This window comes from Protomyctophum bolini, assembly GCF_963924005.1.
Source record: "Protomyctophum bolini genome assembly, chromosome: 4".
Taxonomy (NCBI): Eukaryota; Metazoa; Chordata; class Actinopteri; order Myctophiformes; family Myctophidae; genus Protomyctophum; species Protomyctophum bolini.
The window spans coordinates 40,859,800-40,872,460 of NC_137865.1; the positions used below are offsets into that span (position 1 = coordinate 40,859,800).

At 45.7% G+C, this 12,661-nt stretch overlaps 1 protein-coding gene across 1 annotated transcript in view; it reads right to left on the reverse strand.

Moving 5' to 3' along the window:
* Window positions 1-12,661, reverse strand: part of LOC308314404 (homeobox protein aristaless-like 4) — a 60,189-nt gene that overhangs the window by 31,378 nt on the left and 16,150 nt on the right. Inside the window, exon 2 of the mRNA XM_080762031.1 lies at window positions 3,069-3,418. Within this exon, the coding sequence (XP_080618157.1) occupies window positions 3,069-3,418 (350 nt within the window). The remainder of the gene's footprint in view (window positions 1-3,068; window positions 3,419-12,661) is intronic.

Genomic DNA, 12,661 nt, shown 5'->3' on the forward strand with positions numbered 1-12,661 from the left:
TCCAAAAAACGTCTTTTGCTCAAAGGCAAAACGTTTTTCTGTTCTTATGTGTGTTCTCTGATGATAAGCCATGTATAAGAGAGTAAAGGTCCCTACAGACCGGGCGCGATTTTGGGATTTTTAGCGGCGTTTCTCCATCGGTTTTCCGAAAAACGCGCCCAGTGTGCAACCACCTTAACTGCTAACACGCAGGCCGCCAGAACCGTAGTAACCGTAGGCTTAAATTAATCGTCTATAGCCTGCCAGAACCATAGTAACCGTAGGCTTAAATTAATCGTCTATAGCCTCCCAGAACCGTAGTAACCGTAGGCTTAAATTAATCGTTTAGCCTCCCAGAACCGTAGTAACTGTAGGCTTAAATTAATCGTCTATAGCCTGTCAGAACCGTAGTAACCGTAGGCTTAAATTAATCGTCTATAGCCTGTCAGAACCGTAGTAACCGTAGGCTTAAATTAATCGTCTAGCCTGCCAGAACCGTAGCCTATATGTTTTCCAGGGTTCATATTCTTTAATCCATGTTTTGATCCGCTCGTATCGTTAGCTGCCGCTCGTTAGCATAACAGTCAAAGTGGGACAGCTTGGCCGTGGCCATTTTGAAGATGCGCTCGCATCCACTTGCACTCTTTGGGCTGCTTTCAATTTCCCTGAAAAAAGAAAAGCCCTGTATCTCCAAATCGGTGCAATGAATGTAGTTTCTGGTGAAAACAAGGTTTTTCAACGGCCGACAGCAGGAGGCGCTGTGATACTCTGAGTCGGGTTTTTCCACCACCGACCGAGAGAACAACAACCGGTCAAGACAACCACACACAGCATTTTGTCACGCGGTTACGGATATTTGGCTCTTTAAAGTAAATGTTGCGTGCGATAAAACCTTTGGCAATGTGCGATAGATAGATAATTGATGCTGGCGGCAAAACGGTTTTAACAATGAAAAGGTGCATAAATGTGCAGATTTATGAGGGAAACCATGCAAGGCACCAACCTGCTCATCAGGAGCAGAGGTTGCAGGTTCATGCGACTTGCTCAAGGACACTTCTGCACTAACTAACAGGGGGGAGCTGGAGATTGATTCCCAAATCGGCCCCTTTTTTTTTATACCTCCTAAGCCCCCTGCCCCGCCCGCGGTTTGCGTGTCCGGAGCTAAACTCGCAAACCGCCGGGACCGATCAATGCCAGATTTCTTGTTCGTACTCATGTCATCATCACTTCCAGAGCCATGCCATCTACACAGGAGTGAATTGTGCACGGTCGACTCTGAGGCCGAAACCTCGCCACAATACGGAGTCGTACGTCATGGATTAGTGGCGTCACAAAACTGACCACATGAAGTCAGACATAATACTACATGAAGCCATGCTGTTATTGGACCCCGTCTAGGCAGCCGAATAAAACAGAATGATCCCCCCAGATTCGGCACAAACAACCTGTCTTGGTGAATTATAATTCACAGGACCTCATTGGAAACGAGGCCTCAGGGCGTTTTCTATCATCATTTTCAGCATCATTGTGTAACCGAACCTCAACAAAAAATAAACTCTATATATCACGTCCGCCGTACCTTGATGTCTGACCAACTTCTGACAAATCATACTTTCTTCACATAGTCAGAACATCTGCGAAAACAGCCGAAACAAGTTCCGACAGGCACTGCCAAACGTTTTGAATGATTTAGTTATTGCCTATACTACCCTGTCCGTCCGGACAAACTTCGGACTTCGGTTCGAAGCATGCACTGGGCTTTTTACAACTTCTTTATACGTTGGATATTAAAAAAATAACAGATCTACAAGCTTGTACATATGCTTTTTTTAAGATATCATCATACATCGGCATCATGCAAGTGTAAAATAATTTTGAAAGAGGTCTTCTGGGGTCTGCTCAAATATCAATTTGTGGGTCCTCCTTGGCACGAAAGCATTTGAGAACTGCTGCTTTTACATAGACTCAAACCTAGGATGAAGCCTGAAGGGATTTCACCAGCGCTCAATCTGCTCACCTGCCCATTTAGACCTGAGGACGATTCTATAAATGTCTTCTAAATCATGTAATGATGTTTCTATGACATTTTCATGTCCAGGACCCCCAAAAATATATGTATTTGGCCGGCGGACCGTCCTCTGAAAATATGTTTTTCCAGGCAGGAACCTCCACCAGAAGCAAAGATTTGGGTTAAAAACATTCGCTCTGAAAGAATATAATTATATTCAAAGATTTGAGCCACAAAAGGTTAAAGCTCAAAGCCTCAATCTGTGATTTATTCAACTGCTCTGTTGTATGTACTGTAGCAGCAACATAGGTTTTTGGTATGATACCGTCACTGTCACCGTCCATACTTTGTTGAATTTATTTTAGGAAACGGAAGCTCTAGAGTCGTGACAACATCACAGATTGTGACAGTGTGACAGATTGTGACAGTGGATCAGTCATGACTGAGATTTGATTTAGCTTTCATTCATCCATGCACCCTCCCTCCCTCCAGGCGCCCTGATGCACGAGCTGTCCAACGATGGCGCCCGTGGTCAGTTGGAGTGCTACCTGGAGGACATGGTGCTGCCTCTCATGGTGGCCAGCGCCCAGAGCGGAGAGAGGGAGTGTCACGTGGTGGTGCTGACCGACGACGACGCGGTGGACTGGGACGAGGAGTACCCGCCCCAGATGGGCGAGGAGTATTCGCAGAGTGAGTCATTATTATTATATTATTATACAATTTCAATAGCTAAAGTATAACATAGAGTGTAGCCTTGCCGAGCCATGAGGCCCATAGGGCAGGAGCCTATCTCCTGTTTCTGTAGCGTGAGGCAGCTTGATGTACACCCCCTGGACATGACTCTAGTATGTCACAGGGACTTACCCCCAATCCAACCTTTTGATGCGGAGTGTCAAGCAGGGAGGCACTGGATCCCATTTTTAAAGTCTTTGGTATGACCCGGCCGGGGATCGAACCCCGACCTCCCAGTCTCAGGGCGGACACTCCAACCACAAGGCCACTGAGCTGGTATAACATAATGCGTTAACTCAAAACACCAAAAGGTGTCCCAGAACGGTTCCTGCTTTACTGTGTGGCTCACCTGCACCCGGGCCTCCGTCAGGTCGGTGCGCAGCGCCAGCTGCTCGCGGGCGTAGACGTCGGGGTAGTGGGTCTTCTGGAAGACCTTCTCCAGCTCCTCCAGCTGGTAGCTGGTGAAGGTGGTGCGGTTGCGTCGCTTCTTGCCCTTGTTGCTCTCCGCCTCGCTCTTCTCCAGCGGGCTGGGCTGCATGTCGGAGCCGCCGCCGCCCGGGCGCCCGTCCGGCGGGCCTTTGGGCCCCCCTCCTCCCCCTCCTCCTCCCGCCTCCTTCAGGTTCAGGTAGCTGCCCTCCATCCCTGGAGGGTCGCCGCTGGAGTTCAACTCCGAGTCTGTCAGGCCTCCGTTGTCCTTGGCTGTGAGAGAGAGAGAGAGAGGGAGAGAGAGGGGGGGAAAGGGGGAGGGGGAGGGGGAGGGGGAGAGAGTGGTGGTTTTAAGAGCAATCATATTTTATGGTTTTAATTGTGTGGGATGATGCAGACCCATGACATTTAATGGAGATTGATGACACTTGTCGTCAGTGGCCTAATGTAGCCAGCTGGAGGTTTTCATCAGCTATTTGTTTGACTATTGCGGTTATGAAGAAATACAATTGAGCAATTTTAAGATTCAAGCCTTTTAATGTTACATCGTTGTGTACAGTACATACAGTACGTACGGGTGAAATGGTTTGGTTTTTGCTTCCTCTACACTGTCTGAAGCAATAATAAAACAATAACAATGACACTTTTACATATTATTATTTATTTGTATTTGTTTATGTTCTTGATAGCAGTGAGAGAAAAGCAAGTGGGGGAGATTGCGAGTATAGGGGAATAATGGCATGCAGCAGCAAATGGTCTGCGCCGCCCGGGAATTGAACAGAGGACTCGCTGTCAGGCATTGGAGACTACCGTATATGCGGCACACGCCCTAACTGTTTGAGTTTCGGGCCACCAAACATAGTAGCAATAATGAAGAATTGAACAAGGAATCGAACAACATTGTGTTTGTCAGTTTTAGTAAGTAGTGTTGTAGTACTCGAGCCGTAAGACTCCTCTCGAGTCCACATTTTAATTTACTCGGTCTCGTCTCGGTCTCGCCCTTAATTTGACTTGGACTCGGTCTCGGACCAAGGGACTAAGGACTCACCCCCCCACCCCCCCACACACACACACCGAGTCCACACGAGTCACTACAATGCTATGAAATAAATGCATTTATAGCCATCATTTATTAGCCCATTCACATTAACATTATAAGAGAGCTGTCTGGTGCTTATAGACAGCTATCCTGTTAAGTAACGGAGTGTCGCGCCTGCATGCCCTCGCAGTGTTTTCTGTATCAAATGAAAAGAATTGAGAAAAATTAATCTGGTCACTGACTCGCCTCCCATCGGTCACAGTCTTGACTGTGACTCAACCCCCTCCCACACTCGGTCTTGTCTTGGACTCGCTTTAGGTGAACTCGACTACAAAACTAGTAAATAGTAAAAGACTTTTCCCTATCACTCAGCATTTAATGTACTGTGAGTCCTGTAACATTATTATGTCCATAAAACTCTCACTTTTAGAAGTGAAATGAGGAAGACGAGAATCTACATTGAATTATTATACAGCTGTATGTGGCTGTTTGTGGAGGAGAGAACACTTAAAAATTCACGTTTTTTAAGAACTTGCTCCTTCAAGCCAGCAGCCAACGTGATCTGCTCATCATCAGTTCGCAAACAGACGCACAGACTTGACGTCCACTGAAGCTTACCTCACTGTGCTGTGCTGTTTTATTTGAAGGTTCAAAGGCCCGTGCAGCACGTCAAAGACGCGCGGAGAGAAGAAATGCACGTCTTGTGTTTGAAAGACGTGTCACTATACATTGGCGTGACCCGCGTGACACAAGCCCTCGGCTCAGAGCCTCGCCGTTCTCAATCACGCCATGTGAAATGTGAGCCACACAACGCCTGCTATGCTCTCTACTCTACTTAGTATTATTATTACAAAACTTAACAGCCTTTTTTGGTACTTGTAGTTTTGTAGTTGCCTTTTTTGTAGTTGAAATCTGAAAGCTCACAACACGTTGCGTCGCGGCTCGTTGTGAACTTTAACCCATTTAGACCTGATTTAAAAACATTAACTTTGAAAGAATATACAGTACATTCAAAGATTTGCGCCACATTTTTAAGATTTTTCAAAAATAGCAGACCTACAAGCTCGTAGCGCGACACTCGGTGGCGCGCTATGAGCTTGTAGATCTGCTATTTTTCAATAGCTATAACATAATGTTTAAAACCAAAATGGGTTAATGGGATATTTCTGAAAAACACATTTTGAAATATTTCGAAAACGATTGTGAAATGTCACATGCATTAATGAGTATACTACTTATGTTTGATACTCTGAATACATTTGTTTTGAATATTCTTTTACTTCTACTCGTAACATTTTCAATAGCGAATAGATAGTGTCTTACTGGCATCGATGTAAAAAGCAAACAACGATGCACCTTTAAAAGCGCCAACAACACTGATCACAAAAGTCACAGAAAAAAACGCAAAGCTTGTTTCCATTGTGGTCCAGGCGAGCACCATGACGGCGAAGGAAAATAAAACATGAGTTTTTTCATGTTTGAAAGGTATGTCACTACACGTTGACGTGACCCGTGACACAACCCCCCCCCCCCTCCGTATGTTTCTTAATCACGCCATGTGTAACGCGATGCCCCACAAAGCACCGCTCCATCCCTGACTCAGGGCCATGTACGTACGTACTACGTACGTACGTTTGTATGTTATGTGTGCATGTATGCCGGGCCTTGTGTACCACCATGGCGAGACCACACCGCACCAGCCCCGTGGCGGAGCTAGTGCTTGCCTCAACCATGTAAACAACATTGTGTTTGTCACCTTCGATTTTGGAGAGCCTCCATTTTGTGACAGACCCAGCTCTGTTCCTGTCAGCGTTGCCTATTTTTTGGTGCGTGCGTGTGTTCCCCCCCCCCCCCCCCCTCCCCCCCGTCTCGTGAATAAAGCGAGTCCTTTTCTACTTCAATAAACAAACAGCTGTGTGAATCAATGAGCTGAAAGGTTTCTGCTGGGAAGGAACACTGCGTTCTGTCAGCCCTTATAGTGCTGTTTGCCTTTCCTTACTCACAGGCACAGGGGTGGAAGTAACCGTTACTGTCGGGAAGAAACCTTGGATCTCCATATTTTAACCTTTTGTGTTTTGTTTCTTTTTGTAAATTAACGCCCTACTTAATCATTCTTGCAGTGTCACACAAAAGTATCCAAAGTATAGCAGGTTGACAAGCTCGAAACGGTTTCGGACATATGAGTGTTTCTGTTTTCGATACTTCAGTACCATTTTAGATATAAAGCTGCATTTAGTATCAGACTGCAGAACATACATTAACCACTTAAGCCCTGTTCTATATTTTGCCTTTTCAAAAATAGCCGACCTACAGGCTCACAACTTGTAGAGCAGCTATTTTTTAAAGGGTTTGACAGTTTTTCTGAAAAGTTTTACTCTCTGTCTATCTCTCTCTACGTATATTGCCAATACATTCGTACTATCACAGTTTTTAATACAGGCCCTTTTACTTGTAAAAGACCACCTGCAGTGCACACAGGCACTGCATGGGCACTCTCCCTGCCCAGGGCACTCTCCCTGCCCAGGGCACTCTCCCTGCCCAGGGCCAGGACCATGTTGTCCCTGCCCAGGACCATGTGGGTCCTGACCAGGACCATGTTGTCCCTGCCCAGGACCATGTTGGTCCTGCCCAGGGCCAGGACCATGTTGTCCCTGCCCAGGGCCATGTTGTCCTGCCCAGGACCAGGACCATGTTGGTCCTAAACGGCTTCATAATGCTCTCCACAGCATAAACAACCTTGTGCAAGACTGACATGGAGCCCCCCTTTAGACTAACTGTTCGGTTAAACAGTCGTGGCTGGTTTACTAAATAGTCGGTTGCCGCTTAAGGCGTGTGTTTTCCTTTGTCATTTTGTAACTTTCCCTTTTTCTTGTAGGAGGGGGGGGGGGTTGTTATGAGCACAGTACAAGACAGCTAGGTCAGGGAATCGGCCTCCTTCCTGTCACTGTGGGATAACGAGTTTGTCATGGAAGTAAAACTCTGGCGGCCGCGCTCCGTGAGTCAACTCCTCACACGCTGCGTCTCGGCCATAGAGAGAGAGAGACGACTGAATAGTTTGAGGGTGATGAAGTATGAGGTGGTGGCTGTCTCTCCTACACGCGTGTTTGTTTTCATGGATTAGTCTGCCTCTGGCTAACATGTCCCACATTGAGATGTCAACAGTCATCTATCTCCAACCCCCCGTCCCCGTCCCCCCAACCTCCCCCCTCCCCACCGGCCAGCTCCTCACTGCCCTGGTTGAGACACTAATGGAAGGACACTGACTGACTGACTGACTGGCTGCCCAGCTGGGAGTTTCTATAGCCTCGTATCAGTGCGTCCCCCACCTGTCACAGACCCTCTCTCTGCCTCCACTCCACTCTCTAGTCTAGGCAGATGTTCTGACGTCATTTGGACCCCCTGCTCCTCCAGTCCAGGCCCCTCGTCCGTCGCTGTCGGACAGAAACCCTGTATCTCCATATCGTTGTTGTCAAGCACAAGCACAAAAAGTATTTTGCGTATCTTAAGTACCAGGTCTTATTACTTATCTTAAGACCTGGAGGCGAGATCAATGCCATTTGGCTATCCTGAGTGGCCAAAGAGCATTGACCACACCTCCAGGTCTTAAGTTAAGTAATAAGACCTGGTACTTAAGATACGCAAAATACAGCCCCTCGTCTCAATATTCTAACCTTTTTTTCATTGTAAAGTAACGCACCTCCTTGTATCATACTACAGTGTCGGACCAAAGCATCAGAGGATCCGCAGGCTCGAAACGCAGTGCGTAACGACACGTTTCGAGCTTGTAGATCTGCTACTTTTGCTATATTTTTATTTGAATCCTGAAAAGTAACAGTTTTGGACATAATGAGGGTTTTTTTCCTCTCCCATAAATGAATGCCCTATGTTGTCGTACAAGAGAGTCGCATGCAAATGTAGCGAAAATAGAAAGCGGTCTGTGTGTCTGTGGGTTTTTTCTTTTTTTACAAATATTGAACCAATGCAAAAGTATATTAACAAGTGACTTTTGACTAAAAGTAGAAGTGACTAAATAATAAAGCTGCATTGGATCCAGTTGGACACATGGTTCTGTTTTCCATCCCCCGAAAAGTTACTTCAGTTTACTTTTTTTCTTCCCTTTTTGGACATACAAGGTTTTCAGCGCTGCAGTGCACACCGTTGACGGTATCACCGTATCCCACCTGTCATACCCCCCTCCCCCCCTCCTCGCCTCCTCCACTCCAGGCAGATGTTGTGACATCATCCATCGGACCCCCAGCCCGGGCCGGGCCTGGTCCTGTACTGAAGCCCGGCTCCGGTATGTTTGCGCCGTAGCCCAGGGCAGCAGCAGCAGCAGCAGCAAGGCTTTAAGCATTAACCCGTTTTGACCTGGGAACGATTCCACTAAATGTCTTCTAAATCCTGACAGTTTTCTGAAAAAAACCCCATGTTTCTATATGTCAGTCGTTCTCAAACATTTTCATGTCAAGGTCCCCAAAAAAATACCCCCATCTGAAAATATGTTGTTCCTGTTAGCGCGGCACTCGGTGCCGCGCTATGAGCTTGTAGATCTGCTATTTTTCAGTAGCTAAAGCATACCTAACATATAATGCTTTAAAACACCAAAAGGGGTTCCCGCCCAGACTGGGTTAAGAAGTAAGGCAGTTCAACTGCAGGTTAATGCTCGGCATCAGCAGGTTTGCAGATGATGCTCTCATGTGTCCCACAGTGAGTTGATGTACAGTACTGGTGGTGAGTACTTAACCACTTAGACCCCCAGGTACTTCATTGACTGCAGGGTCTCCTCCCTGGGGTCTGTGTTCTTGACCCCCAGGGTCAAGTACAGATCCTCCATCACCCCCTCCACCAAATATCTTCACGGGCCCTTCCACAGGCTCAAAATGCCGCTTGTAGATCGGCTATTTTCGACAAATGTTTGCATAGCATTAGCATGACAGGGTTCAAGTAGTTGAAGGATGATATAGCAGGAGTCAAAATAGGCACCCAGCTGCCTGCTAGCACTTCACTCTCCCTGTTCCTCGTCTTGACATCTTTTTCTTTCCATTGATGCTAGTAGTGAGTCAGTGACCAAGATATGGCTATACTATGCAGATATATCTTGGCCACTTGATTCTTAGATAAATTTGTCTCTATCACAAATGTTAAGAATATGATTTGTATGGGCTATAGCATGTTGTTTACACAGATGCTATAGGTGATTGTTTACCTGGTGTCCTATAGTTTCAAATGTTCATAAAATATATTTGGACCTTAATTACATCATTTAACAGATGCAAGGTCCATTGTTTACCGACTGGTGTACTAGTTTATTTGAGGTCTTACAGTGTTGCACTCTGTGAGACCCCCAGTTTGACATGAATTAGTCTAAGGACCCCTATTTAATGTAAAATCAATGTTAATTTAACAAGAGTTACGGACCCATAAGGGTCCATTTGGTTCCATATACTGTCATTTAGCTACATGGGGACCCCCTGGAAGGACCCCTGACGGTCCCCCGGACCGCACTTTGAGAACCACTGCCCCGGCCTAGAACGTCTCCCCAAGTATTCCAGCGTGCTGATCTGTGTTTTCTGCGCATCACGTAGCGATGCCGAGGACAGCTACGTTCTAACGGGGGCCAACATTCCAGCATATCGGCTCCAGCTTTCTTGGCATTCCATGGAATGTGTTTTTGACTCTCACTAGCTCGTCTCAATTGCTCTTCGACGTATTGTAGCAGAAATCTGGTCCAAAAACTGTTACTTTACAGGAAATGGGGGGGGGGAAACGAAACTGGGTTGCGATGGGTCCAATTATTGTTTAATAGCTTTTGATCATACTTTATTCAATTCATCCATTTTTATAAAACCCTTCTTTTGACCTCGCAACCCTGTGGCATGTCATTCTCATTGCAGAAGCAAAGATTTGAGTTAAAAACGCTCGCTCTGAAAGAATATATATTCAAAGATTTGCACCACATTTTCACGATTTCTCAAAAATAGCAGACCTACAAGCTCGTAGCTATGAGCTTGTAGATCTGCTATTTTTCAATAGCTAAAGCATAACATAATGCCTATACACCACCTAGGTGAAATAGCCAATCTACAAGCTCACAACATATTTTCGCTATACTTTTGCGCAACGCTGTCATGTGACAATGTATACAACCCTCTACCAACTTTCAAATATTATTCTGTGGCGCTCCTGGACTCGCGTCACGCCACGGCGTCCTATATACGGCGCTGCGGCGCCCGTACTTTGAGAAACCCTGGTGTACGTCGTATATACCGTCCGAGGCACAGAATGGAACGTATAGCGATGTCGCTCCCTTCCCTTCGAGAGGCGTGCGGCGGCTATGGCGGCGACAGACCGCTTCAGTTAGCCGGGGTCACGTGTTTACTAGGGTCAGCAATTTAATCACTGGTGAAAACAGAGAGAAAACATCAAAGTGTAATTGAACTGGCTGTAAAACACCAGGGCACCCTCTCCGCTTTTATGGAAAGGGATGCGATAGGTCAAGTGAAGGCAAATAAAAGAAACCCTATAAATTAGTAACCTGGGGAAGGGTTAATGACCAGACGCTAAATGGGGAAGCGGAATGCTTTTAAAACGCAGCACTCTAAATTGCTCTCCGAAAGAACAAAAAAAAAATGTGCGGAGCCGACAGTGGCAGAGTTTAAAGTTGGTGTGATCTTTTTTTTTTGTATTTTTGAATTCTGAGTATAATCATTTGTCCACCAGTCGACCTTGAGGCTTAATCAGGAGATGTAGTATAGCCACGGGGTAATCTAAGCGGTGGATATTGCTCTCGTCTTCATGTCTTTATGTATGTAAATTGTCTTGTTCTTCGTGTTATGTCAGATGTGTGTATATGTGTTCTGCATACTTGGCTGCTGGGTCGCAAGACAAATTTCAGTGTGAACTGACAAAGTACTATATCATATCATATCATATCATATCATATTGCTTCATGGAGGGTTTGTTCAGTAAAAAGGGTTCTTTAGTAAACAGAAGATATAGCAATTTAATCCAATCAAGAGAGAGAGAAGTCGTACTGGATGAAACTGGAAGTGATGACACAAATAAATGAGCTGAGAAAACTGGAGCAGGAACACACAGCAAACAATGGAGGATCTTTGTGGGGATTTCTCTCCGAATTGGATGAAATGTGTAGCCCACCTGAAAAACTGTTTAATAGAGCTGGAGATTCACCTGTTACTGAACAAACACTAGTAGTGACTACACTATAGCAATGATTACTATCAAAATATAGCGGTTTTACTTTAAAACTATACATTTTTTTCTTAGTTTTAAAAACACAAAACAAATCACTTGCACTACCTATAGGCGTACTATTCAAGTTCTCAACCTTACACACAACTATAGAACAAAGCGGAGATCCGGGCACACCTAAAGGTTAAAAACGAGGAAAACTTTATTCAACCGACATGTTTCGACCTATACGGATTACGGACTATACTGATGAAACATGTCTGTTGAATAACGTTTTCGTCCTTTTTAACCTTTAGGTGTGCCCGGATCTCCGCTTTGTTCTATAGTTGTGTTATCCCCAGGAACACCTTTTTACTATTTTTTTTTATTTTTTTATACCTGCACACCTCCTGAGCACCTGGTTGCTTCCTTGCCTCTGCCTTACAGACAACTAATTCATCCTTTTATGTCTTTTTTTTTAATAGTAGCAGACTGCTCTTACAGAATTGAATTGTTTCTTCATAATGTCTCTGCCGGGTGGAAAACTCATATGTCCAAAACTGTTACTTTTCAGGATTCAAATCTAGCTAAAAGTAGAGCAGATCGACGAGTTCGGTCTTGCGGATCATGGGTTCATGAACATTTTAACTCAAATCTTTGCTTCTTGGGGGGGGGGGGGGAAACAACATCTTTTCAGATGGGAGGCCGGAGGCATATTACATATCATTTTTGGGGGTTCTTGACATGAAATATTGAGAACCACTGATACAGAAAAATAAGGTTTTTCAGAAAACCGTATAGTTCGTATAGTGTAGCAGGTGCTCTTCCAGCATAATTCATTTGGTTTGCAGAGGAACGTCGGGACGGGACGGGGCCGGGTTTATACTGCATTGCTTTGAGGCTGAATTATTATTCTATTCGTCTGGAGTCAGGTGGGCTGGCTGGTCTGGGATCTGAGACACCGTGTAGTAAGAGAGAGAGAGGTGGTGGTGGGGGGGTTGCATGGGGGAGTGGGAGGGAGGGAGGGGGTGGTGCTCCCCTCCTCCCCAGATGTTCGCAGATGTTCCAGAGGAGAGCTCTGCAGATCAATGCCAGCAGCGTGCTGCTAGCTGCTGCTGCTGCTGCCGCGTGGAATGCAGATTCCGTGGGAAACTTGGACTGGTTCTGCTCAGGCTCGGCTCCCAATAAATTGACACGTGCATGACCTCATGCACTGTCATCACCAGGACATCCACCAACCACGCTTACAGACGTCCTACAGTTAACAGTACCAACCAGAGGAATGT